Consider the following 27,821-nt stretch of genomic DNA (forward strand, 5'->3'; position numbering starts at 1 on the left):
GAAATGGCCCAATTGTCTCGAGCATGGGCTGAATATTACTGGAGGCGGGCAGCTCCCCCCCCGGTCTGACCTGCCCTGCGACCATAAAACTCTGTGGGTGGGTTAAAGTGGGAGTGGAACCCCTTCATTCACACCCTCGAAAGAATTTAAAAACAAAATCAGGCTCCCTACTCCCACCCGACTGCCCACACCAACCGCGTTAGGATATCAACAACATATTGCCAGGGCCAGTTGGCTTGGTAACAAGCCTAATTTTCTTTTTAATTTTTCCAAATGAACGGCAATTTAACTTGGCTAATCCGGCACATTTTTGGGCTGTGGGGAGAGACCCACGCAGGCACTGGGAGAATGTGCAAACTCCACACGGACAGTGACCCAGGGCCGGGATCGAACCACTGCGCCGCCGTGCCGCCCAACAAGCCTAATTGACGATTGTGTGGGTGAAATCTAAGCTGGGTGTGAATGTGGTGGGTGGGAATCTACCCAAAAACACAGCCAGTTGGGGCACTTAAATGCAGCCCCGTGTGTCGAACGGAGAACGGCAATGGTTACTTGTCAACATGGTGCGTTAGTGTGGTAGAAAACGGGTTGGTGCCTCAGTTTCTCTGCAGGTCAGTGATCAACAGCGGCAATGCACTCACTGGGAGCTGGATGCTTTTGTAAACACTGACGTTAAACTACTTTTTACACCTCCCAGTAAAGGAGCAGATCTGAAAGTCGCTCATGGAAGTGGGAGCGGAGGAAATATGATTATCCCAAACCAATACTCCAGAATTAGTCCAGAGAATGATCTGGGGCTGCATTTGAGTCAACCTTCAATTCACCCTTTAATACAAACTATGAACTTTACAACTTCCTGGTCAGGTCCATTGCCATTTCCAAGGTTAGGGATCAGAAAGAAAAGCCATTTCCAGCATGTCTACCTCCTCCACCAAAACCCAGAGGTGTTGAGTGCAGAGTAGGGACCCCGTTCAGTGACGGCGCATCAGCTTTTGATCTTCAGCCTTGGGAACGCCAAGAATGCAACATACAATTACAGCAGAACACACATTATCGTCTATTGTATTCATAATAATTCAAGGATTTATGAATTGCCAAAAAAAATAAAAAACAGCCAAGCTTTTCATCATATAGGACAAATGTCAGAAAGCCAAATTTCAAGGAAGTAACAATTTACACTGCATGAGAAAAGATAGGCTGGCAAGCCAACTCTGGTTGAAGCATTGCCATGAAGAACCTAGCAGGGAACTATTGTCCCCGTGCTTTGGTTTAATTAAAAAATCAAATGCAATGCCTAGATATATTCAATTTGCCTGCAGAAGAAAGATTCAACACAGTGGACAGAAATAGAATGGGAAGATGCCCGTGTGTCGAGGAACGACACTCGTGGTGCTCCCAAAGGATCTCCAAGAGCTGAACGTTACACACGAGGGCTGGACATCAATTTGTAGTGACCAAGGCTATTTTATTTTCCCTCAAACCTGTAATCCAGGAGACATGGGAAGAGTAGGTCCTCGAGAGCCAGTTTGGCGACACAAAATTGTGCAAGCCCAGCGCGTACAGCCCGATTTCAAAAGCACAGAGATGGAGGTTGCGGTGTGGACCCTGGTGGCCGCCGCTGGCTGAGGGGTGGGTGAAGATGGATGTGCTGCTGTTGCCTCCTGCTTTGATAAGGACAGTCTTTGCAAGCTCAAAGTAAAAATGGGCAGCCGCTTCAGATGGCTGGTTGGGTACATGGGGAGCGTGGCATTCCGGACGCCGGCCTTTGTATCTGGAAGAGAAATAACCCCAAAAACAATCAGGTAGAGTCTATGCAAGGTCACCTTAGACAGAATTAAGCTAATGTTCGAATGCATGGAACGTTCCGATATGGTCCACTGCAGTCATTTGAAGGTTATGGCTGGGGTTCACTGTTGTGAGTTCACTCCGCCACCAGTGTTAGCGAGGACGGAGAATTTGGTGCTCGGCCAAATGTCCCTTTCCCTGCAGTGAGACCGGAGAATCCCGCTGCCGCGGACGGACGGAGAATCCTGCCCTATATTTATTTAATTCCATCAAGACTGATCTGCATAGTAACACCATACACCACCGTGGCCCTGCAGCCCTTAATTCCCCTTTGCTTAATATAAATCTATCAAATAGTCGCTTGGCCATACAGAATATGAGTATTACTCAGAAAAAAAAAAAGAGACGCTCTGTTGAAGCTTTTCATCTTACACTTATCAGGACAGATGCAAGAATGCCAAATTTCAACGGGAACAAAAATTCATGCTGCATGAGAAAAAGGTGTTGATTGGTTGGTAAGTGGCCCTGATTGGCTGACACACTGCCCTGGAAAATGCACCAGGGAATTATTGTAGCCCCCATGCTCTTGATTGATTATTAAAGATTATCGTGTCACAAGTAGGCTGACATTAACGGTGCAGTGAAGTTACTGTTAAAATTCCCTAATCTCCGGCGTCTGTTCAGTTACACTGAGGGAGAATTCAGAACATCCAATTCACCTAACAGCACCTCTTTCGGGACTTGTGGGAGGAAACCGGAGCACCCGGAGGAAACCCACGCGGACACGGGGAGAACGTGCAGACTCCGCACAGACAGTGACCCAAGCCGAGAATTGAACCCAGGTCCCTGGCGCTGCGAAACAACAGTGCTAACCACTGTGCGACCGTGATGTATTCGGCTCAGTGAGGAGGGGGCATCATCTTTGGGATGGTGGAAGGGTTGATGAGCAAAACTGCTTTTCCTTACAATTTCTTTTATATTTACATGGAGACAAATGAGGAAATCCATTTGGCCCATTGAAGCTCATCCATACAAATACACCGGATGACTTTCCTTAACCACACGCAGCCAGTCACAGCGTCTGCCTGCTTCCCAAACAAGCGTTTGTCTCGACCTCATCCAGGAATTATATTCCGGGGGGGTAATGAGAGCATTAATGTCTACTTTCGCAGGCAAATGAAGGATTGTTCTGGGTCTACCTCACATCTGCCTACTTCCCAGATCCATCTTCCTGTGACCTCTTTCAAGCCGCGCAGCCCAGGCCTCTCCTAGGTTGCTCCTCTTGCGAGAGGTACAACTGCCCCTTTTACTCTACATCGACAACAGACAGCTGGTTTGTGATGCAGCACAAGGCCAGCAGCGTAGGTTCAATTCCCGTACCAGCCGAGAATTCTGAATTCTCCCTCCGTGTGCCCGAACAGGCGCCGGAGTGTGGCGACGAGGGGCTTTTCACAGTAACTTTATTGCCGCATTACTGTAAGCCTTGTGACAATAAAGATTATTATTATTTATATAGCGCCTTTAACACAGCAAAACGTGCTACACAGATGGACACGCAGATCATAAAGAAACTTTAGGAACACATGAGCAAGAGATGAGTGCAAGAGAGAGAAAGGAATAGAAAGATATCAACACATGAATAAATAAATAGCCAGTAGCCGGGGGAGAAAGAGCTGGGACAAGATGAAAAGAGGAAAGCAAGGGAGCCAGGTGAGGCAGCAAAACCCAGTTAGGAAAAATGGGGAGCAGCAGTGAAAGCGGAGTCGGAGGGGGGGGGGGGGGGTCATAGAGAGTGGAGCTGGGGGGGGGGGGATAGGGAGGATTGTATGCTAAGCCAGACGGCGTCAGACTGTAAATAGAGACACCTAAGGAAGAACCTTTGTGACTGTATAATAAATGGAAACAAACAGCAACGTATATTATTTTGAAAATGCCAATAAAATATTTTGTTTTAAAAAGGAATAGAAAGAGATGCAGGTAGGGTTTGATGAAAAAGGGTGGCCACTGGTCCATGTGGAAGATAAACACTGCTGGAGAACAACTGGGTAGAATGTATTGTTTCTGTGCTGCATGTTGCGTTACCATGAATAATTGCTGAAGTTGGGAACAAAAACAAGATTAAATATAACTTTCCCAACAAAATATAAGAGTTGAACTTTGACCCTACCTCCCAACATCGGTGCTTTTGGTGCGAGCGCCTCCACTGGCCCTTCGACTGCCACTGGAGGAGGAAGATCCCAGGGAGTCGCTGGATGAGCTACTGATGCTGTCGCTGTCCTGCCCCCTTCCCCAGGATGCGGCTGCCCACCCCCCGCGGATGGGCCGGCGACTCAGCGTGGGAGAGCTGTCCGAGGTAGTCTCGGGGGCACTGCTGTCGATGCTGGCCATGCCTGTCAGAGGAGAAAACGTGAGCGGAGAAAACAACCCAAAAATGCAAATTTCAATTCCTCCAACCCCTCTCCCCGATGGCACGGGGGTCTGCCCTCCAATTGGGTGATTGGACCGAGATTGTGAATTCAAAAAAAGTGTGGGCAGCACATAGGTAAATCTGTGCCCACCCATCACGTGACATCTGCGACATGTAGCACCACTCCGTGAGCCCTGGACTTATTTCTGGGACAGTCGAATGCTGAATGCCAGATATGTCTCTTGGACATTGTACAGGCTTTGTGATTGGGTTTAATCAACCACATTATAGTTGCATAATCCGTGCATTGCCCAACTCATAACAGAAGCATCCACTACACTAAATCAAAATAATCCAGTAAAATAACACCAGAATAAAGGGAGATCTACACAAGAAACCTAGATCGCCTCGACACTGCATAGTCACTGCACAATAAACTAACACAGTGAGAGCAGCCAAGGCCAATTGGGCTGCAGATAAAAGCATCTGGAAAGTCACATGATACAAAGTAGTTTGCACCACTCCTATCCATGTTGGCAGAAAGTTCAACAAACAAAGAGGAAACACGACGGTGAAATGCAAGTTATATTTACATCACTGGGCGGCACAGTGGTTAGCACTGCTGCCCCACGGCGCCGAGGACACGGGTTCTATCCCGGCCCTGGGCCACTGTCCATGTGGAGTTTGCACATTCTCCCCATGTCGGCGTGGGTCTCACCCCCACAACCCAAAGATCTGCAGGGTAGGTGGATTGGCCACGCTAAATTGCCCCTCAATTGGAAATTATTATTTTTTTTTAAAAAAGTTATATTTACAGTTGAACGTGAACCATAAGTTGAACTGTTTAATTGGTCCAAGCTGTACTAAAAGGACTTGGCCGTCCCAAGGTGGTTTTGGGTGAGGCAGAGAGACAATGCCACAACTGGCATTATGGTGGCAAAGTCACGCTAACTAGCCTCTCTTTTCTTAAATTTTAGTCGAAGGTCAGAAATTCAGAGGGGAACCAAATGAGCCAGTGTTCTGAAAAAGGAATAAAGGTTGCAGACGAGGGGAGAAGACAAGAGAAAAAACAAAAAGGAACTGATGAGAAAAAAACCGGCATTTATTAAAATAATTTCCAAAGCTGTTAAGTTAATTGCTCTGAGGGAATAGAGCTGACGCGAGGGTCATTATTCCAAATGGATTGGTCAGGCTATATTATCTCTGCGGAGATTTGACCAAGTATGAAAATCTATGGAGGCATTACGACAACAAGTGTTTTCGTTTTAATTCTGTTGAGGCACATCACCAATCAACACTTCTGCGGGTCCTTACATTTCTTAATTGCCATCCATTAATAAATTCCACTGTTGATCACCATGGCGAGCAAGCTTCCCAAGGAGAAGTCGAAAGCCATCTTTTGAAGTATCGCTGCTCTTTAATTTAAAATGCAGCATCTCAAAGTGGCACGTGGCGGCAGAGATTTCTGATTCCAGCATTGAATCCTGCCGATCGCACACACGACTGAGGGTGCATTTGTTTGGGGTGTCGGCCTCTCTGGCTGGCAGTGTTTGAGTGTCTGCTACCCTGGCACCATCGTGATCAGGTCATACAGGCACGGGTGTTTTTACGTTGAGGGTGCAGTAATGTGAGCAGATGCAACACTCTCATCTATTAGCTCGCTCCTAGACACAAATGGCTCAATGTTGGAGTGTCCAAGGGTTTCCTCCGGGTGCTCTGGATTTTTCTCACAGTCCAAAGATGTGCAGTTTAGGTGGATTGGCCGTGCTAAATTACTGCTCAGTGTCCAAAGGGGTAGGTGGGGTTACTGGTTTATGGGGATAGGTGAGGGTGCTTTTTCCAAGGGCCTGTGCAGGCCCGATGGGCTGAATGGCCTCCTTTGGCACTGTAGGAATTCGATGATTCTAACCTTTCATGTATCTGATTAGGTGCCTCCCAGACCTTGCCTGTTGGCTTTGGTACTGCCTTGACCTGAAAATACAGGTGCTCACAACTGACTCTGCATTGGATCCCAGGCCCTCTGTTATGTTATTTCTAAAAAAAAAAGTTTTTAAATGATTAACAGTAAAAACAAAATGGCAGACGCATTTGGCAATGTCAGGAGACTTCAGCCTTATCTGACCAAATTCCTTGCTTCTATAATATTGGGGAGACAGTGGCAATCTCACTGGGCTACTAAACTAGAGGACCCATGCTAATGCACCACGACAGTGGGTGGAATTGAAAGTCAATTCATCAATCTGCAATATAAAGCTCGTCTCAGTAATGGTAACCACGGCAGGTATTGTCAACTATTACAAAATCCTTGGCTCATGCCCTCAAAAGTACATATAAGAAATGAATGAATGACTAATGTCTTTTTAGGAACGTAATCAGAATCCTTACTGAGCTGACATGTGACTCCAGACCCAAAATATTGTGGTTGACTCGTAGCTGCCCTCAGGAATTGCCGAGTAATCAATAGCCTTGCCGGTCGGTGGCAGAATCATCCCGTGAAATAATTTTTAAAAATGTAATCGTTTGAACAGAATGAAGTCCAGGGCATGGGGGACATCTTAAGTCATCAATCTCATCATTTTAGCTTTGCAGACATATACAAAATACCAAGTCCACATAAAAGAAAGACCTCCGAACAAGAGCTGATTCAAAGTAGCCTAGAAACACGGAGAAGCATCTCACAGCTCCATATCACACAGACTCCCAACAGAGCAGGAGGCCGCCATTTGGCCCGTCGAGTCAGAGTCTGCACTGACAGTCCAAAGGAGCAATCTAGTTACAATCCCCCATCTTATTCCCGTAACCCCACCTAACCTGCACATCTTTGGACACTAAGGGGCAATTAATTATGGCCAATCCACCTAACCCGCACATGTTTGGGCTGAGAGGAAACCGAAGCACCCGGAGGAAACCCACGCAGACACGGGGAGAACGTGTAGACTCCGCACAGACAGTGACCCGGGGCCGGAATCGAACCCGGGTCCCTGGCGCTGTGAGGCACCAGTGCTAACCACTGTGCCACCCTGCTATATGAGGACTTCCACGTTAAGAAATTGTCTACAAACTTATAGATTTGCAGGAAAGTAAACGGGAAAGACTAGAATTCAGCCGGAGACCTCAAGGTGAATGCAGGATCTAAACAGTGACTCACAATTGCACCATACAGGCCTCCACTGCCAATGGAAATGAAAGGAGGTGAAGACTCTAAAGGTGCATGGGGAGAGCATGGAGAGTATGGTGTTGAGGTAGATAATCAGCCATGATCATAATGAACAATGGAGCAGGCTCGAAGGGCCGAGTGGCCTACTCCTGCTCCTATTTTCCATGTTTCTAGGAGTGACAGACCCCAATCTAATTAAACGAGGTTAGTAATTAACTGAAAAATAATCACAAAATGCCTCAGCATTTTAATAAGACGTGGTCCCTGGAAAATCTCTTCAAAGGGAAGACAAATCCCAAAACAACAAAGGCCTGATCACTGACAAGACAATAACCTTTGTCGGCGGGTGAATGGAGTCCGCAATAATTCATTTAATGACTTAACTGAACTATATGAACCAGTTCAAAGCCCAGTGGCCATCAGGAATTGCGCTACAATTGGCAGCTGGGTTGATGGAGCGAGCAGAGGGAATCGGGAGGGCGATCAATCCTGAGAACAGCCCTTTGCTCAAATTGCACGTGGGATAAGGACCGGGATTGGTCTTGGCTCTATTGATTCCTGCCGTTGACTCGGAAACTGACGTTCACTTTCAAAACTTCTAAGTGACTGACAATCACTCGCGTGAGGTGAAGATTAAGTCACCGACCTAACTGTGAGGAAACTGTAAACATGCTCAGGAGAGGTGAAGGACCGGGGTTGTGGGGAGGGTCAACCAATAAACTAGAACAATTTATTTTGCAATCATCGCCCAGAATTAAGATCCTTACAATCATTACATAGTTTTCATTCCCAAAAATCGTATTCAGTTTGAGCGTTTCCCAAAATCATCCAGCCAGGGAAACCTTTTAACTTCCCAAGAGAACGGACAGGAGACCCGAGGAACGTTCATATTAGGCTGAACAGTTCACTAACAAAAAATATGTTTTTGCGCCACAGGTACCAACTGTTCAAATACTTTTCTATTTCTTTTATGTAAACATTTATTATAATTAAAAACTTTTGTCTTATTCAACAGATATTTAAGTCTTACCTTTTTTGTCATTTTTAATGGGAGGAGTGAGATTCCCTTGGTTCACAAATTCATTTAATATTAGGAGTATAGCTGGAGTTCAGGGTCCTCAATGCGCACACACTCTCTCTGACAGACACATATGCCCCACCCCCCTCGCCCATTCTCCCTCCCACCCCCCTCGCCCATTCTCCCTCCCACCCACCTCGCCCACTCTTCCTCCTCCCTCACCCTCCCGCCACCCCCTCTCCCACCCACCCCCCTCCCCCCACCCCTCCTCACCCTCTCCTCCCGCCTCCCTCCCTCCCACCCCCCCTCGCCCATCTCCCTCCCCTCCCACCTACCCTCCCACCCCCCCCCCCATGCTCCCCCCCACCCCTCTCCCTCTCCCCCTCCCCCTCCCCCACTCTCCCTCCCGCCCCCCTCCCCCACTCTTCCCTCCCGCCGCCCCCTCCCCACTCTTCCTCCCGCCCCCCTCGACCACACCACTTGCCTCCCGCCCCCCTCAGACCACCCCTTCCTCCCCTCGCCCAACCCTCCGTGCCCTCTCTCCCCTCCCACCCCCTCAACCCTCTTTCCCTCCCACCCCCCTCGCCCTCTCTCCCTCCCAACCCTCCGCGCCCTCTCTCCCTCCCACCCCCTCACCCTCTTTCCCTCCCACCCCCTCGCCCTCTCTCCCCCCACCCCCCCTCACCCTCCCTCCCACCCCCCTCGCCCTCCCTCCCACCCCCTCACCCTCTCTCCCTCCCAACCCTCCTCGCCCTCTCTCTCTCCCACCCCCCTTGCCCTCTCTCCCACCCCCTCCTCGCCCTCTCTCCCTCCCACCCCCCTCACCCTCTTTCCCTCCCTCGCACCCCCCTCCCACCCTCTCTCCCTCCCACCCCTCTCCCACCCTCTCACCCCTCTCCCACCCACCCCTCACCCTCTGTCCCTCCCACTCTCTCCCTCCCACTCCCCTCACTCTCTTACACCCCCTTCTCATCCTCTCTCCCTCCCACCCCCCTCGCCCTCTCTCCCTCCCACCCCCCTCACCCTCTCTCCCTACCACCCCCCTCGCCCTCCACTCCCCTCGCCCTCACTCTCTTACACCCCCTTCTCATCCTCTCATCTTTTCTTGACTGCCCGCTTATCTATTTCCAATCCCCAGACCCACCCTTTACCCCCTCCCCCCCATCTCACTCTGCCATCCAGTCACCTTCGCTCTTGCCCCTCCTTGCCCCTCCTTTTCGTAAAAGCCCCCCCGAACAGGCGCCGGAATGTGGCGACTAGGGGCTTTTCACAGTAACTTCATTTGAAGCCTACTCGTGACAATAAGCAATTTTCATTTCATTCACTATTTCAATCTCGTCCAATCAGAGGCTGACCTCTCCGTACTCTAGCTGCTGGTTGGCTGTCTGGTGAGTCTATCAGTAACCCACAAAGTGAACAAACGCTTTTGATTGGACAAATTAAATGGACAGTTTTCCCCCCCCCCCTCCCCAATTTAAAAGGCCAGGCCGACCAAGGAACCACTGGACCAGTCCTGTGAAACCTTCAGTCTAAATTATTTGCACCAAAATTGTAACGTCGATTTGCAATAATAAAAATTTGAATGTACCACACCAACTCCACCGGTAGTTAGAATGAGAGAACGGTCAGCTAGCCTGAGAACGGTCTTCTCTTTACTGTCTTAGACTCAGAGCTGAAATGAGAGTTGATCACCGAGGTGAAATTTTCAATCACACACTGGGCATACCTGTGTGCTTCTTCTTCTGTCTGACTGGGGAGCCCCAGCATCGCCCGTTGTATCCGCCTCTGCTGCCCAGCGTCAACCGACTGGGGATTTTCCCCTCCTGTTTGAACGTGCCGGACTCACTCGTCGCCTCGTTGGGGGTGCGCTGAGCGTTCTCTGTGTGAAATCAAACACACGCAAGTCAGCAAACACAGTCTTGGCTGTCAAAGTTACAACCCCCAGAGGAGGGCAGAGAACCTGTATTCATGCAAGGAGAGGACAAGAGGAAGCAACAATTGTTTAACAGCAATAAGTCATGTGTAAAATGTCCAAAATTCATCCCATGTTCAATAATCACCCATCATATTCTTGACTAAACTACTGCGATGAATATTGATTCAATTGCTGGCACAATTAAAATCGCACCAACTCATCCCCCACCGTCTGTAAGGACATTTTATATCCTTTGGGAAAATACCGGCTCCAATGTTCTGTGAAATGGGAACGCTTTCTGTTAAATGGGAACGCTTTCTGTGAAATGGGAACCTTTAGTGGGTGTGATTTAGAGGATGATCCTCATTTAGAGGATGATAGCAACGACCCCGTTACTATTTAAAAACAGCAGCTTCCCAAATCTCATAACGACTCCGGTTTATATCTGAACAACACCTTCCGCAGGTTAACCATTACTCAAAGCACCTTCTTCTTAAATAGGGGCAACGGGATTCTCCGTCGGCGGAATCCTCCGGCGAATTCCGGAACACCCACGTCAGCGGGTTTCCCCGACGGCGTGGGGGTGCCCACAGTGGGAAACCCCATTGTCTGGCTGCCGGAACGGAGGATTCAGCTGCCAGCGGGGGGAGCGCCGTGCCAGAAAACGGCGCACACACACACGAGAAAAAAAAGGCCCGTCACCCTTTTTCAGATTGATTTAAGCTAGTCAGGTATCAAATCCACCTTCAAAAAATGTATTCTTTCATGGGATCCCTGGCAAGGCGCACAGTTGTTGCCCGTCCCCAATTGTCTTTGAATTGAGTGGCTCGCTGGCAATATTTCAGAGGGGCAGTAAAGAGTCAACCACATTGCTGCGGGCCTGGAGTCACATGGAGGCCAGGCCCGTAAGGATGGCAGATTCCTTTCCCTCAAGGACAATGCAGAGACTGGCGAACCTGTGGAATTCACTGCCACAGGAAGCAGCTGAGGCCACAACATTGCACAAAGGAGTTGGATTTAGCTCTTGGGGCAAAGGGAACAAACTCCAATTCCCTAGGTTTCTAGCCAGCCAGATGGGTTTTTACGGTAATCAGTGCCAGTTTTACGGTCACCATTACGGGGACTAGCATTAAATCCAGATTTATTAATTAAATTTAAGTTACACCAGCTGCCGTGGTGGGATTTGAACCCGTGTCCTCAAAGGATTAGCCTGGGCCGCTGGATTATTAGTCCAGTGACATTACCACCATCTGCTCCATCATGTAACTATACCCATCTTCGCTACAATACAAACAGAAGCCGAAAACTATTTACATTCAACAACTTATATTCATACAGTACCGTTAACAGAATTAAATGGTCCATGGGAAGAATTAAAAAAGCAAAATTAGACATTGAGCCACATAAGGCAATATTAGGACAGACGGTCAAAAGATTCATCAAGGGTAAAAGTCCCAAGGAGCATCTCCAAGGAAAAAGAGTCACTGAGCCGGAGATGTTTATGGAGGTAATTCAGGAGCTCAAGGCCTTGGCAGCTGAAGACATGACCACCAACGGCGGAGCGGTCTAAATGAGGGATGCCCGAGAAATCAGAATGAGATGAGCTCAGCCATCTTGAACAGGTGGGGGCTGGATGGTACAGGAGTAGGGAGAAACAGGGCCAAGGAGGGATCGGCAAACAAGGATGAGAATATTAAAATCAAGGCTTTGCTCCAACTGGAGCTAAATTGCATGGGGTCACAGTGCAATAAAGAGCAAGACAATGGGCTCCATTATTGCCTTTGAGTGGGAAAGGCAGAAGCAATGGTGCACCCAAGGATATCGGGGGATTGAATTATGGTTCCAACTAAATCACCTAGATCGCAGAGTAACAACTTCACTTCACCAATTCAAGAGTTATATTCTGTCCTGTTGCAATAGATTATAGATAACAAATTTGTTCGTATATTTACATGTTGGTAAGATCAAACATTTACACCTTGGGAAATGAATCTGGGATTAAGGCCAACTCCATATCAATCAATTTGCTTTACTTCCTTTTCCTCTAGCATTGACGTGACAGATATGCACAGGGACCCCAACACGGCATGATCTGAATGCTATTTTAGCGCCACACATATCCACCCTGTCCCCATGTTCAAGAAAAGACGGCACCTGAAAAAGAGGGTGGAAGCTGTCACCTTTGAGGTTTGGTCCTCATCCTGCACTAATGGATTCAGGTGGAGCTCAATTGCTTGAAATGGCAGTGTCAGCCTCGACTCTCACGCTCAGTTCCTTCTAACACAGAGACCAGGGTGCTGCCCGTTCTGTACTGAAGGGTTCGGAGGGCCAGTGGCTACATTGGTGGAAAGGCGCAAGGCCGTGGAGGGATCGACAGGTAAAGGATGTCAATTTGAACATCGAGGTGCAGGAGTATTGGAAGCGAGCGACGTTCAGAAAGGGGAAGAGGGGGTGGGCAGACAGGACTTGCCCCGAGTTAGGACAACCAGAGTTTTGGAACAACTGATACTTAATGGAAGCTTGCAGGAGATAGAGATCTGAAGGGAGGGTGACAGCTGCACAGGGGCTGAGGCAAGAGGTGGACACCGGAAGTAGACGGTCTTTTGTGACGTGGAGAACATGGGCTCGGAGGCTATGTTTGGGTGAAATAAGACACTGTCAGCAACAGATAGTGACCAAGAGAGGAATGGATTTAAAGGAAAGGTTGTAGCTGGGTCTGAAGACACGGGTTTCAATTCTTCCTAACATTCGGCCAAAGGGAAATGTAGGTAATCCAGGAATATTTGGCTGACAGAGTGGAAATTTTGAGAAGACAATGGTGAGATACAGCATACAGCAGACATGTAGAAGACTTCAGAGGTCTACATCAAAGGGGTAGCAACCGGTAAGAGGATGGGCAGCCTCGGGGGTATCTGCGAACAACAATGGAGAGGCAGAAAGTAACAATAATAATAATCTTTATCTTCACAAGTAGGCTTACATTAACACCGAATGAAGTTACTGTGAAAAGTCTTTAGACGCCACATTCCGACGCCTGTTTGGGTACACTGAGGGAGAATTCAGAATGTCTAATTTACCTCATAGCACATCTTTCGGGACTTGTGGGAGCACCCGGAGGAAACCCACGCAGACACAGGAAGAACGTGCAGACTCCGCCCAGACAGTGACCCAAGCCGGGAATCGGACCTGAAACCCTGGCGCTGTGAAGCAATAGTGCTAACCACTGTGCTGCCGTGACTCCCAAGGGAGCCACTGCTGGAGAGAGCTAACATCGATTTACCAATTGGGTGAGAGAGAGAGGAACCAAGCAAAAGATGTCCCGGCTAATGTGGGAAAAGTGGATCTTTGGTTCCGTGTTGATGGAAAAATATCAACGTCACTTATCTGGGGCGGCATTCTCCCCTACCCGGCGTGACGGAGGGTGCCGGCGTAGGGGAGTAGCGCCAACCACTCAGGGGTCGGGCCTCCCCACCTTTGGGGGCCAGCCCCGCGCCGGAGCGGTTGCCACCTGAAGAGTGGGGGCTCCCGATCGCGGGCCAGGCCACCGTGGGGGCACCCCCCGGGGTTCGATCGCCCCCCCGCCCCCCCAGGACCTGCTCGCGCCGCTGATCCCGCCGTTCCAGAGGTGGTTTAAACCTCGGCGGCGGGAGAGGCCTCCCAGCGGCGGGACTTCGGCCCATCCGTGCCGGAGAATCACCGCAGGGGCCTCTCCAATCGGAGTGGCGAGATTCCGTCGCCGCCACTTCCCGGGTGGCGGAGAATCTCTGCCACGGCAGGAGCGGGATTTTAGGCGGCCCCAGGCGATTTCGCCCCTTATGGGCAACATCTACAGATTGCTGAACAGTTTATAGGAAAGCTCGTGATTGATCCTGGTCTAGGTCACATCACAGTTCCTTCTCGACCTCATAGCGCCAGGGTCCCAGGTTCGATTCCCGGCTTGGGTCACTGTCTGTGCGGAGTCTGCACGTTCTCCCTGTGTCTGTGTGGGTTTCCTCCGGGTGCTCCGGTTTCCTCCCACAGTCCAAAGTTGTGCAGGTTAGGTGGATTGACCAGGATCAATTGGCCCTCAAGTGTCCAGGGATGCGCAGGTTAGATTACGGGAGTGGACCTGGGTAGAATGCCCTTTTGAAGGGTCAGTGCGGACTCGATGGGCCGAATGGCCTCCTTCTGCAGTGTTGGGATTCGACGATTCAATGAAAGGGTGAAGCCGGCAAAATGGGGATAAACAACAAAAATCGTCAACAGATTTTAGAGCCAACGCCTGCACGGTTAAAGAAAACTGTAACGCAAAAAGAACAGGGAAAAACCCAGCTTCCATTCCTGCTCAAAGATTCACGTGCTTTGGAATGCAAGGTAGACAAGTGGCTGCCCCGTACAACTGAAAACGACTTAATATCCATCACCATAAATACCGCAAAATAATAAAGGACAGTTCCCGGCCCCTAGAAATAGTGTACATATTTAGGGAGTTGGGTGTCAGGTACGGAATGATGCAAGTTTGAAATTCAGTTCCTCGTGTTTAATTCTACGCAAGTCAGAAGTTCACGCGCAGCGTAAAGCTTTGGCAAAGCCGTTATCGCTTTATATTGAGCAGGGCGCTTCAGCTTACCGCCACCCATCTCGGAGGGAATTTTAGCCTTCCCTCAAGTGAGGTTTGAATCAATCTTTTACACAGAGGAAAGGGACTGATTATAGCACAGCACAGGTGTGAATTTGTTGATGCGGGACTTGCACCAAAGGAGAACTTGACGCAAAAGTTAAATAATTGAAAAGCCCAAACTGATTAACATCCAGGATGCAGTGTACACAAAGATTTGCAGAAAGGAACAATATCTGTTTCAGTTAAAGATCATCCATCACCAGTCCTAACCCTTCTCAACCGAGGAATATTTAATGGCGCTGAACAGAGAGAGATGCTCCTGAAACTTTTCACCTTGGACTCATCGAAAGGAAAGAATGCCAAATTTCAAGCCAAATTGCAAGCAATGACAACAATATATCCTGCGGGGGATAGGGTGCTAATTGGTTGGCAAGTCGGAAAGAAAACGTAGTCAGGGTTTAGGAGATTTCCCACAGTTCGTTTTAAAAATGGGCAGCACGGTAGCACAGTGGGTAGCACTGTTGCCTCACAGCTCCAGGGTCCCAGGTTCGATTCCCGGCTTGGGTCACTGTCTGTGCAGACTCGGCACGTTCTCCCCGTGTCTGCAAAGGTTTCCTCCGGGTGCTGTGGTTTCCTCCCACAAATCCCCATGTTCGGTAATTTGGACATTCTGATCTCTCCCTCGGTGTACCTGAACAGGCGCTGGAATGTGGCGGCTAGGGGCTTTTCACAGTAACTTCATTGTAAGGCTGTTCGTGACAATTAAGATTTATTTTTTTTAAAGAATTATGATACTTGGACTATTTTTAGCAAACGGGGTTGGTAAAAGCTTGAAAGGTGATGGCCTGAATGGCCTCCTTGTGCACTCTTTTGCTCTGTGATCCTTTGTGAGGGAATCAGCACTGAATTTCAAAGAGCGATTGAGGGAACTCCGTTCAAACTCAAAATAATTCCTCCTGGCCAGATCCCCCAATAACACAACCGACAATCGGTTGCCATATTTTACTTTGTGCAAGAAAAAAAAAACCCAACGCAACAACACAAAACAACGTTGACCTGAATCCTCTTCATCCCTGCTGTTTAAAATGTTCTACTCCAGACTGAATTTCTGTCCACCCAGTTTGGTGTGGTGAAACACAATAGGAAGGCCGAACTCGGGTTCAGACTGCGGGATCATTCCCGCCGGCCCTCAATTATTCAGAGGAGCTGACCAGAACAGCAACCTGCAGGAGGTTGGATAGCTCAGCTCACTTTATCAGCACTCTGACGCGCTTCCAAGGGACCAGGCATGAAATGGAAAATCTGAGTGCTCCCCAAAGCCCACTGCCTGCACAAATAGCTCAATATAGTACTCGCAGCGTGGCAACAGCTTGCGCCATATTAAGCTCTTACTACTACAGAATGCACAACATGCCCAGTATGCACAATAGATGATTCATTCTGACCTCAAAGGAGAGGCAGTTATGCACAATTGTTGGAGCCAAGACACCTTTTTTGCTTTGCAGCAAAAATGAACACAATTGATCCACTATTTGTTTTAAATACAATTACGGCGTAATGCATTCATAATGAAAATATTATCTACAGGAGCAGATTGTAGAGGGATTCCCCCCCCCCCCCCCCCCCCCCCCACCCACCCACCCCCCCCACCCACCCACCCCCTACCCCCCCCCCCCCCCAGCTGAGAATGCGTGAATCATACTATAATACAGTGCAGTTCTACGGTACAAATCTCTGGAAGGCGCCGTGTCAACAAATTCACACCTGTGCCATCCCAGTCCCTTTTCTCTGTGTAAAAGATCGATTCAAAACCTCACTTGAGGAAAGGCTAAAATTCTCAGAGAGTCGGAGCGCTCTGCTCAATCTGAAGCGATAACGACTTCACCAAACCTTTCACGCTGCACATCGAGTCTGCATGTGCTGCTTGGCTGATTGTCGAGCCTCATCCAATTGGGTAAGGAGTCTTTTTACTTTCCAATTGGTCTAGGAAGGCCACGCGTCACAGTGTTGGCTGACTAATGGTTGGAGTGGGGGGTCAGGTCATGGGATACAAAGGATGCCCAGGAATACATTTAAGTGCACTTGGCAACCTTAGGCGTGTCCAAAGAGCAGTGGTCTCATACCTATAGGCCTCATCAATCATGTATGTCCATCTTCCAATCTTTTTTCTCAAATGCATTATGAAATTGAGTGGGAAGAAATGATTTTTTTCATTAAAAAGTACAACATAATCGTGGCTTATTAATTGAATCATTTGTGAAAAATCAAAAATAAGAACATGTGGTAGGAAATCATACCCTGTGTAGATCCTTCCGGAAAGTTCTCTGTCGGAGCGTTCTGCACGGGGGCCGCCACGCTCGCCTGCTGAGGCGCAGATGATGTGCTTGCCATCTGATGGACACCCGAGGCTGCCTGTGACATGTGCTTCGATGGAGATTTCTGATTGGCGGCCAGTGGTTTACTCGACGAGTAGAATGAGCTCAACGTTTGAGGTTTATGCGTTTGGCTCTCTCTGTCCAGCAGCTTGTCCAGGATCTAGAAGGAGCAACATTTGAATCCTTTGTGAAAGCTGGGCTCCACAGCAAACCTTTACCCAGCACCTCCCAAGACCCTGAGGTGTAGTATTAAAAGACGGCTAGGGAAGGTCCACAAGGTCATTGGATTTTTGCATTTGTTAACCCACTCGGGCTAGCTCGGCAGCAAGTTTTTTTTTAAAATAATTTTTATTGAAAAATTTTGAATTTATACAACAATAACGCACCATAGTAAAATACCAAAAATAACAATAATATTAACAATCATAAACATTCGCCCCACCTCCATGAACAACACAGCATTTTAACAACACAAATTAACACAATATAAAGTTACAAGACACTACAATAAGGAACACCCCCCCCCCCCCCCCCCCCCCCCCCCGGGCTGCTGCTGCTATTGACCAAGATACCTATCTTTGAGCCAGGAAGTCCAGAAAAGGCTGCCACCGTTTATAGAACCCTTGTACTGATCCTCTCAGGGCAAATTTGACCCTTTCCAATTTTATAAATCCCGCCATGTCACTGATCCAGGTCTCCACACTTGGGGGCCTCGCATCCTTCCACTGTAGCAGAAACCTTCGTCGGGCTACTAGGGACGCAAAGGCCAGGACACCGGCCTCTTTCGCCTCCTGCACTCCCGGCTCTACCGCAACTCCAAAAATCGCGAGTCCCCACCCTGGTTTGACCCTGGATCCAACCACCCTCGACACCGTCCCCGCCACCCCCTTCCAGAATTCTTCCAGTGCTAGGCATGCCCAGAACATATGGGCGTGGTTCGCTGGACTCCCCGAATATCTGGTGCACCTGTCCTCACCCCCAAAGAACCTACTCATCCTAGTCCCGGACATGTGGGCCCGGTGCAGCACCTTAAATTGGATGAGACTAAGCCTCGCACATGAGGAGGAAGAGTTGACTCTCTCCAAGGCCTCCGCCCAAGTCCCGTCCTCTATCTGCTCCCCAAGTTCCTCCTCCTATTTAGCCTTCAGCTCCTCCACTGACGACTCCTCCACCTCCTGCATTACCTTACAGATGTCAGACACCTTCCCCTCTCCGACCCACACCCCCGAAAGCACCCTGTCCATCGTCCCCTGCGAGGGCAGCAAAGGGAATCCCTCTACCTGTCGCCTAGCAAACACCTTTACCTGCAAGTATCTGAACATGTTCCCTTGGGGAAGCCCAAATTTATCTTCCAGTTCCCCCAGGCCCGCAAACCCGCTCAGCAGTAAGTTGACTATTTTCTTCTGCCCAAGTTTATTTTGAAGGATTTTACCACTCAAAGCAAATTGAATTATTTCAGAGTATAAGAAATAGGAGGAGGTGGCAATTCAGCCCTTTGAGCCTGCTCCCCCAGCGAATGACATCATGACTGATGGGCAAACTTAGAACACTTTGGGAATTTAGAAAGATTATTTCCTTCACATCAACTTTCAACAACAGAAAAGGTTAGGTCAGAGAAGGTTACGCTCCACGGGGGCAAGAAGAGGTTTGATAAAGGTGTACAAGATTACGTGAGGTCGGGATAGGCTAGACGAGAACAACCTGCCCCCATTAGCTGATGGCGGAAGGACTAGGGGACAGAGATTTCAGTTTTTGGACAAGAGGTGCAGGGGTGATATGAGAATGAACTTTGTTTGTGTAGTGAGTGCCAGTGACCTTCTGAAATGTAGCGGCACAGTAGCACAGTGTTTAGCCCTGTTGCTTCGCAGCGTCCCAGGTTCGATTCCTGGCTTGGGTCACTGTGCGGAGTCTGTACCTTCTCCCAGTGTCTGCGTGGGTTTCCTCCGGGTGCTCCGGTTTCCTCCCACAAGTCCCGAAAGACGTGCTTGTTGGGTGAATTGGACATTCTGAAATCTCCCTCAGTGTCCCCGAGCAAGTGCCGGAGTGTGGTGACTGGGGGCTTTTCACAGTAACTTCATTGCAATGTTAATGTAAGCCTACTTGTGACAATAATAAAGATTATTATTGCAAGGAAGGTGGAAACGTAGACGAATTATCTTGAAAGGAAATCGGATAGGCACAAGAAGATAAGAACTGGCAGGGATGGCTGAGGGAATTACTCTGCAAGAGCTAGCAAAGGGCTAAATGGCTTCCCTCCGTGCGGTAAATAACACTACAGCACAGCCCAGACATTTATAACAAGTTATAAACTAATAGCCGCCTGTGACAAACCAAACCTGTGCCATTACAGATCAAGCTGGCGTCCTTACCTTTTTAAGCTTAGCTTGATCATCTTTGTACGTGATCATAAGGGCAAGTGCCAGGTCTCCCTTCTCCCTCCTGGTGCCTTCGCAGAGCAGAGGGTGCTCCGCTTCACTCACCGTGGTTTTCATACCTGCAGACATTGCAGAAAAGAAGAAACATGGAGAGTTTGAGCAACAAGGTTGCTGATTGAAAGCTGCGTGCTGAGCACAAGAACAACAGCACCTAACTAAAGCACACATTTCAGATCAAAACATGTCTGTAGGCAGCAGGACGAGGCAGGCCTGTCGCAACATAAATCTTACACTCATCGAGCACATTTAATAGAGCAAAACGACCCAAGTTGTCATCAGCGGCGGAAGCACGTGCAGCAAACAGGAGAGCTATATATAAAGTTCCAATCAGTTTTGCTTCCTTTCCGACTGCATTTAATGGATCTTAAGGAAACCGTCACACAAAGTTTAATGGCTAGAAACTGTGTTCCTCGACGTCCAAGCAAAAGGTGGTAAATTATCATATACGCATCCTTCGACTTCCGGTGACGGCGGGCGGGAGGCAGCCACACACTGGAGGGCTCCCGCTCGGGAATAGAAATTTGGGGGTTTAATGCCCAGTCCCAGGGGCAACGGAGGCTGAAAAAGCTGCAAGAAGGCACAGGGAGGAGAAATGTCCAAGCTTGGGGAAAAGACGGCTGTGAAAAAGGGGGTTAATGAAAGTCCGCCGGTGAGTGGAAACGTCAGCGCAGGAACTGTAAGGAAAGCGGAGGCTGGAGCTCCAGGGGAGGCCGCATCGCTCACAGCAGAAGAAATAACCAAGGTGATGGCTCTGGAACTAGGAAAAGCAGTTCACAAATCACATGGAGGCGATGAGGAAGGAGATGGGGGCGGTATTGAAAGTGCTGGTGGAGGAGGCGATTACCCCGGTGAGGGCGGCGGTATCAAGCGCAGCGGCGGAGGTGCGGGAGCAAGGGGAGACACTGAAGGACGTGGAAGAGGTATTATTGCAGCACCGTGATCAACTCACCTCGATGGGGAAGGAGCTGCGGGAGGTGACAGAGACCAACAAGGGTCTGCGAGGCAAAATGGAAGACCTGGAAAACAGATCCAGGCGGCAGAATCTGATCGTGGGTCTGCCCGAAGGAGTGGAAGGCCTGAGGCGGAGGGACTATTTTGCCGCGATGTTGGCGGAGCTATTGGGGGAGGGGGACGATTCCTCCCGATACGAACTGGATCGGGCTCATCGGTGGTGGAGGCCCTATACCAAAGGCGAGTGAGACACCAAGAGTAGTAACTGTGTGATTCCGTAGGTACAGTGTGAAGGAGAAGGTCCTGTGCTGGGCCAAGCAGAAGCGGGTGGTGCAGTGGGCTGGAGCTGGTATACGTGTATACCAGGACTTTACGGTGAAGCTGGCGAGGAGGCGGGCTGCCTTCAGCCGGGTGAAGAAGGCACTGTACATCAGCAAGGTGTAGTGTGGCATAGTATATCCAGCTAAGTTGAGGTCGACCTATAAATGCAAGGACTTTTATTTTGGGATGGCGGAAGCAGCGGAGAAGTTTGCGAAGGCAGAAGGACTGTGGCTGAACTGAGAAATGGTCGTGTACCGATGTAACCTCATGTAACTTTATTTTTTCATTGCATGTTGGTGTATGCACTAAATGAGTTGACGCTGTATATTTGGACAAGGGAAGAAATGAAATGAAATGAAAATCGCTTATTGTCACGAGTAGGCTTCAATGAAGTTACTGTGAAAAGCCCCTAGTCGCCACATTCCGGCGCCTGTCCGGGGAGGCTGGTACGGGAATCGAACCGTGCTGCTGGCCTGCTTGGTAAGCCAGCGATTTAGCAGAGTGAGCTAAACCAGCCCCTTGGAGATGGGACTTTCACTTGCAATGATGGTTCTTTGGGGCTTGAATGTGTCTGCGGGGTTTGGGTGCTGAAGGGGATTTCTTCGTTTTCCTGGGACCTGGCAAGGGGGAAGGAGACCCGGGCGGGGGGCTGGCCGGTTAAAGCCGGCCAGTGAACGGGAGTGAGGTGGAGGGAGGGGCTGCGGCCTTCGGAGCCTGGCAGAACAGGTTTCGCTGAGTCTAGCCGGGGTAAAAAGTTGGGGGAAGGAACCGAGGTTGGGGGGAGGAGTTTACAAGAGGAAGTGGCGGGAAGGAGTCGGGGGGGGGGGGGGTCTACAAGTCATGGGTGTCATTCACAGTACTCTTTCGGGGATTGGATGGCATTGAATATTACGGCGGGGGGTGGGGGTGGACTGTATAGTCAATGGTGACCAAGGGTGATTCCCGATTACTTTTTCTCTTTTCCTTTTTTAGTTTTATTTGATGCTTATATTGTCATGCGGGTCATTGTTTGGGAGTTGGTGGGAGGATGGGATCGTTGTTGTTAATAAGGGGATTGACATTGTATGCGTTACTGTTTGCTAGTAAATTCTGCAGAAAAAATGAAAATGGAGAATAAAAATATTTTACAACAAAAAAATATATACGCATCTTTCACGACTCTCTGACCACCACCTGAAAATTTCCCTCAAAGACGCACACCATCCCTGACATGGAAATATCTCACCATTCCTTGACTGGCCAAATTCCCAGAACTCCCTTTCCAGCAGCACAGCGTGTCCCTACAATGGGCTACAGCGGTTCAAGGCAGCGGCTCCCCACCCACTTCCCGAGGTCAATTAAGGATGGGCCTAACCGGCGATCCATCCAACATTTACCAGTCAGAAAACTTTAGTTCTATGCGAGTAAAATCAGTTGGATCAAATTATAAACTAAACCAAAGTTTAAGATGTTTGACCTGGTAGAGTTTAATCAGGAAGTAACATGATCAGAATTGCATCCTTCATTTTTTTTAAAAAATGGATTACTTTTGAATCATAAAATAGCCGGTCAGTTAATTTCCAATCACCCTTATTGACCTGCACTGGCTTCTGGTTAAGTATTACCTCAGTTTTAATATTCTAATCCTGGTTTTCATGTCTTCCCTTTCCCGATCTCTGTGGCCACATTCAGCTCCGGAACCTTCCGAGATACCTGCAATCTTGGTCTCTTGGAGCATCCCGGATTTTAATTGGCCCAGCACTGATGACGATGCCTTTGGTTGTCATGGTTCCAAGCTGTGGAACAGCTCCCTATCTCTCAAACCCGTGTCCCTACTTAGACACTCCTTAACACGTACCTCTTTGACCGGGTTTTTAGTCATCTAATATTTCTTTATGTGGCTCGGAATCGTGTTTCGGTTCTTCATGCTCCTGTGAACCGCCTTGGGAGGTTTTGCTACATCAAAGGCACTATATAAATCCACTTTTCTATTGTTGCATTAGCCGCAGAAACAAACTTCGACATACCCAACGCAGCAACAGCTGCCTCAAAGCCAAGTTCCTCGTCTCCGGGCATCTCGTTGTTGCGATTACGGCTTGGAGGTCTCGAACCAGTTGGTGAAACCACTGAGAAAAAAAAAACACAAAGTCAGAAACTTGTCTACGATTTCCCCAGTGTGGCCGACATCAAACTCCAGAGAGAAACATCGATCACAGAGGATGATGGATTGTTCAATTTGGCGTTTTGTAACGAAGGCCTCGTTGAGTCATGGCCGTACCAACTCGCAATACTCTCTCCTCCCGCCTACTCCTGATCCCACATTCTTGGTCTCCTTCAACTCGAACTCGAATTTCAGTCCACTTGAACTGATGGACACCTTTCAGATCATCGCCAACGCCCTCCCTGCCCATTTTAAGGGTTCTGACCACCACCATTACCAATTCACTTGTGCTAGATTAACTTGGTCACCACATTCTCGTGCCTCCGCTGATTTAAACAGTCAATACTCATTTTTAATTTTATTGTACATAAATAAAATAAATGCTGAGAGAGAGGGAGCATGGCCGAGAGAGCGTGGGAGAGAGAGAGAGCGTGGGAGAGAGAGAGAGCGTGGGAGAGAGAGAGCACGTGGGAGAGAGAGAGCGCGTGGGAGAGAGAGAGCGCGTGGGAGAGAGAGAGAGCGTGAGAGAGAGAGAGCACGTGGGAGAGAGAGAGAGCGTGGGAGAGAGAGAGCGCGTGCGGGAGAGAGCGTGGGAGATAGAGAGAGCGTGGGAGAGAGAGAGAGCGTGGGAGAGAGAGAGAGAGCGTGGGAGAGAGAGAGCGCGTGGGAGAGAGAGCGTGGGAGAGAGAGAGCGTGGGAGAGAGAGAGAGCGTGGGAGAGAGAGAGCGTGGGAGAGAGAGAGGGTGGGAGAGACAGAGAGCGTGGGAGAGACAGAGAGCGAGGGAGAGAGAGAGCGTGGGAGAGAGAGAGAGAGAGCGTGGGAGAGAGAGAGAGCGTGGGAGAGAGAGAGAGCGTGGGAGAGAGAGCGTGGGAGAGAGAGAGCGCGTGGGAGAGAGAGAGGGTGCGAGAGAGTACGTGCGAGAGAGAGCGCGCGCGCGCGAGAGAGCACGTGCGCGAGAGAGAGCACGTGCGCGAGAGAGAGCGTGCGCGAGAGAGAGCGTGCGCGAGAGAGAGCGTGCGCGAGAGAGAGCGTGTGCGAGAGAGAGCGTGCGCGAGAGAGAGAGCGTGCGCGAGAGAGAGAGAGCATGCCAGAGAGAGAACGTGTGAGAGCGAGACAGCATGCTCCTTGTGAGGAAGGCTGTAACCATAAGATAGTTGTCAATAAATCAGATTGAGAAATCAGCAGAAATTTCTTTACTCAGAGAGGGGTGAGAATGTGGAATTTTGCTACCACATAAGAGTAGTTGATGCAAGTAAAGTATAGCTGTATCGAAGGAGAAACTAGTTGAGCAATTGAGGACATGCTGATTGGGTTACAGAGTGGGGGAGGCTCGTGTGGGACATAATCCCGGTGCAGATACACTGGGCCACATGACTGCAGACACAATGCAGTCACAGAGCTTTACCTGGAGTGCACAAAACATCAAAGATGAAACTGGCCAACATGAGCGGCAGGACAGGTCTATAATCGCAGAAGTTTCCTTCCCTCAGCTGTTCCGCCCTTTCCCGGATCGTGTTCATCTCACTGACGCCCAATGGGATCTTCTTCAACAAAGCCACAATTTCCGATTCCTGGTAAGCGAGCTTTACCTGAAAGAGTGGGAACACTTTTGAGGATGCATGCTACCGTGAGACATAATTATATGCAGATCAAAAAAGGGAATGGATAAACTGTGATCACTGTATGTCATACAGAAAACGGATGGGATATTTCGGAATACAAAACACACAGAAGGGAACACTGCAAATATCACACCTTGACTAAAAAGGCGACGGCAACCAAAGTTAATCCTGGATTGGAGAAGTGGAAAAAGTCACATTGAGCTTTGTTACAGTGAGTATTGTGATATACGATAGGATTTCATCCCAATAGCGGGTGGACTTCTGACAGGGGAGGCAGTGGTATAATCACTGGACTAGCAATCCAGAGACCCAGCGTAAAGCTCTGGGGACCTGGGTTCGAATCCCACCACAGCAGATGACAAAATTTGAATAAAAATCTGGAGTTAAAAGTCCAAATCCATTGTTGGTTGTCATAAGAGCTTTCACCTGGGCCACAGAAATATCAGTGGCACAACCATAAATGTCATCATCTCCCCCCTGATCCTGTGGTAAATCGCTCCCCTTGTGCTTTCAATTAAAGGTTCACTCCATGGTTTACGTTGGAAGTTGAACATGCTTCAGCCATTGCCTTAGTCACTGGTGGGTCAACTAAACCAGTCCATCGCACCTAGTGCGCAGAATATAGATTGTTGCATCGACAATGTCCGCCCATCCGCTTAATGGAAAGACAGTGAGGAACGTCCTGTTTTGCGTGGGAAGATTGGAGACTGCTCAAGGTTGTACTTAACCTGCACCCACCTGAAAGCTGTTTAAAGATTCTAAATAAATGGGCCGATGTTTTCTACGGTTGGTGAAGGCAAGGGATGCGAGCGATGCAAATTAAATAAAGGATTTCAGAGAGCGGCAATGGTAATTCGCATTGCATGCTTGCCCTACCACCCAGGAACTCGCCATGGTGGAGGGTGGAGGGGAGGGGGGGTCGCCTTGAGCCGGACTGAAAAATCCTACTGACGGGAAAGACCAGAAAATCCAGCCCCAAGTTAATTTATTCAAGGGCACTGAACGTAATGTTTCAAAATCAAATTCACACGCGAGTGATATATTGATGTCCACAATGGCATTCAAACTCCTCTGTTCCAAACAGGAAGGAGACCATTTGCTTTTTTAAAAAAAAATCTATTCTTTCAGGAGATGTGGGCATTGCGGAGAAGGCCAGCATTTGTTGCTCGTCCCCGATGGCCCTTGAACTGGGTTTCTTGCGAGGACGGTTCAAAGGGCAGCTAAGAGTTAACCACGTTGCGCCATGTTCCCAGAGCATCAGCCTGGACCACTGGATGGCCCGCCCAGTGACATTAACACTGCACCCAGACCGGCTCCTTCCTGCTTCGGCAGTTCTGCATTTTCATTGGAAAACTGCGAGCAATCTCTGATCCGCAACATTCTTGTTTGATTAAATGACCGAGGAATCTGCAGCCCATTTTGAAATTTGCAGAATTTTAATTAAATCCGTACCAGAAGTTTTAAGAAACCACAATGGGAGGGGGAAAATAAAGACTTTAATTTCCTTATTAAATCATGTTTATTGCTCTTTTCAGCACATGAAATAGAATCCACAAGGTTATTAAAAAAAAAACATAACTATTACAATTCCTTACAAGGATGTAACAGAGCACGCTTGAATGTTTAATCTGCAAATACAATCTCCCTTTCCTCCACAGATTCTCCTGCGCCCCAGAAGCTCAAATACCTCCTTCACTGCCCCTGCAAAGGGCAAACAATTCTCATAGACCAACTGAATTCGATGCCTCGCAGAGTCTAGGCAATGAACCAGTAGCACTGCATACCCCAAAAGTCCACTAGTGGAGGCAGAACTTCATAGAATCATAGAATTTTCAGTGCAGAAAGAGGCCATTCGGCCCATTGAGTCTGCACCGGCTCTTGGAAAGAGCACCCTACCCAAGGTCCACACCTCCACCCGACCCCCATAACCCAATAACCCCACCCAACACTAAGGGCAATTTTGGACACTAAGGGCAATTTATCATGGCCAATCCACCTAACCCACACATCTTTGGACTGTGGGAGGAAACCGGATCACCCGGAGGAAACCCACGCACACACGGGGAGGACGTGCAGACTCCGCACAGACAGTGACCCAAGCCGGGAATCGAACCTGGGACCCTGGAGCTGTGAAGCAATTGTGCTAACCAATATGCTACCGTGCTGCCCTTCGACGCACTACTTTGGCCAATGACCATATAGGCGCCACCATCACATGCCACCCATTGGGACATCCAAGTGGCGGGCACCCTGCGACCCCAGGGGCCATACGCGACCCCTCTGGACTCCGAGTGCAGCCCATGAACCATTTTGTTGGCAGTTATCCGTGAGCAGGGTCGCCACATTCTTCTGATTTCCGTCCGTGTCGGTTTTTTCCCCACCAGCGTGACTGGAGACGCCCACGTCTGTAACTCTCTGCATCCAAAGTGCAAATATTTATTTTGTTTTTACAATTTGAAGTTGATGATAGTTCCATTAAAAGATAAATTATTACGCATGTTCTGTAACTCATTAGGAAATATTCGGCGTGTTTTAAATGCATTGAATCTCACTCATGAGGCCATGGTTCGTGAACAAGCCCAACCTCAAACCTGCGGCTCACTGGGATGAAGGGAGGGTCACTCGTGCACTATCCCAGATTTCCCATCACTGGTCCAGATCCTAGAGAAGCTCCAGCGCAATTTGAAATGGAATAACCACAGGGATATCCTTCCGGAGTAGCTCCAAGGAAATTCACACCCCTTTGTATTCTATGACAGGTTATGGCAATTGTTGAAACCCTTGCTCACCTCCAGGGCTTTCGTTGATGCAGGCGGTCTCTGCAGTTCTAAGGAAAACATGCCAATGCAATAGGCCAGATTGTGGAGCTCCTGCCTCTCACTGAGGACAATTAGCAAGAAGGCAGCTTTAGCCAGGGTATTGGTAGCAATTAGGGTCTGCTTGTGAGTTGAAACTTTGTTCTTCTTGCCCTGAAAGAGACAAATACTGTTATTAGAATTTCACAGAATTTACAGTGCAGAAGGAGGCCATTCGGCCCATCGAGTCTGCACCGGCTCTTGGAAAGAGCACCCTCCCCAATCGCACACCTCCACCC

The 27,821-nt window shown here is 49.0% G+C and overlaps 1 protein-coding gene across 3 annotated transcripts in view; it reads right to left on the reverse strand.

Moving 5' to 3' along the window:
• Positions 1 to 27,821, reverse strand: part of zswim8 (zinc finger, SWIM-type containing 8) — a 197,350-nt gene that overhangs the window by 24,662 nt on the left and 144,867 nt on the right. For all 3 annotated transcript variants that reach the window (XM_038782798.1, XM_038782796.1, XM_038782797.1), the window contains exons 13-20: positions 27,517 to 27,696; positions 24,511 to 24,694; positions 22,971 to 23,069; positions 19,627 to 19,751; positions 17,180 to 17,417; positions 10,094 to 10,246; positions 3,953 to 4,175; positions 1,482 to 1,771 (exon numbers count right to left, since the gene is read on the reverse strand). In XM_038782798.1, coding sequence (XP_038638726.1) covers positions 1,482 to 1,771; positions 3,953 to 4,175; positions 10,094 to 10,246; positions 17,180 to 17,417; positions 19,627 to 19,751; positions 22,971 to 23,069; positions 24,511 to 24,694; positions 27,517 to 27,696 — 1,492 coding nt within the window. The remainder of the gene's footprint in view (positions 1 to 1,481; positions 1,772 to 3,952; positions 4,176 to 10,093; positions 10,247 to 17,179; positions 17,418 to 19,626; positions 19,752 to 22,970; positions 23,070 to 24,510; positions 24,695 to 27,516; positions 27,697 to 27,821) is intronic.

The sequence above is a fragment of the Scyliorhinus canicula genome, chromosome 22, assembly GCF_902713615.1.
Source record: "Scyliorhinus canicula chromosome 22, sScyCan1.1, whole genome shotgun sequence".
Lineage (NCBI taxonomy): Eukaryota > Metazoa > Chordata > Chondrichthyes > Carcharhiniformes > Scyliorhinidae > Scyliorhinus > Scyliorhinus canicula.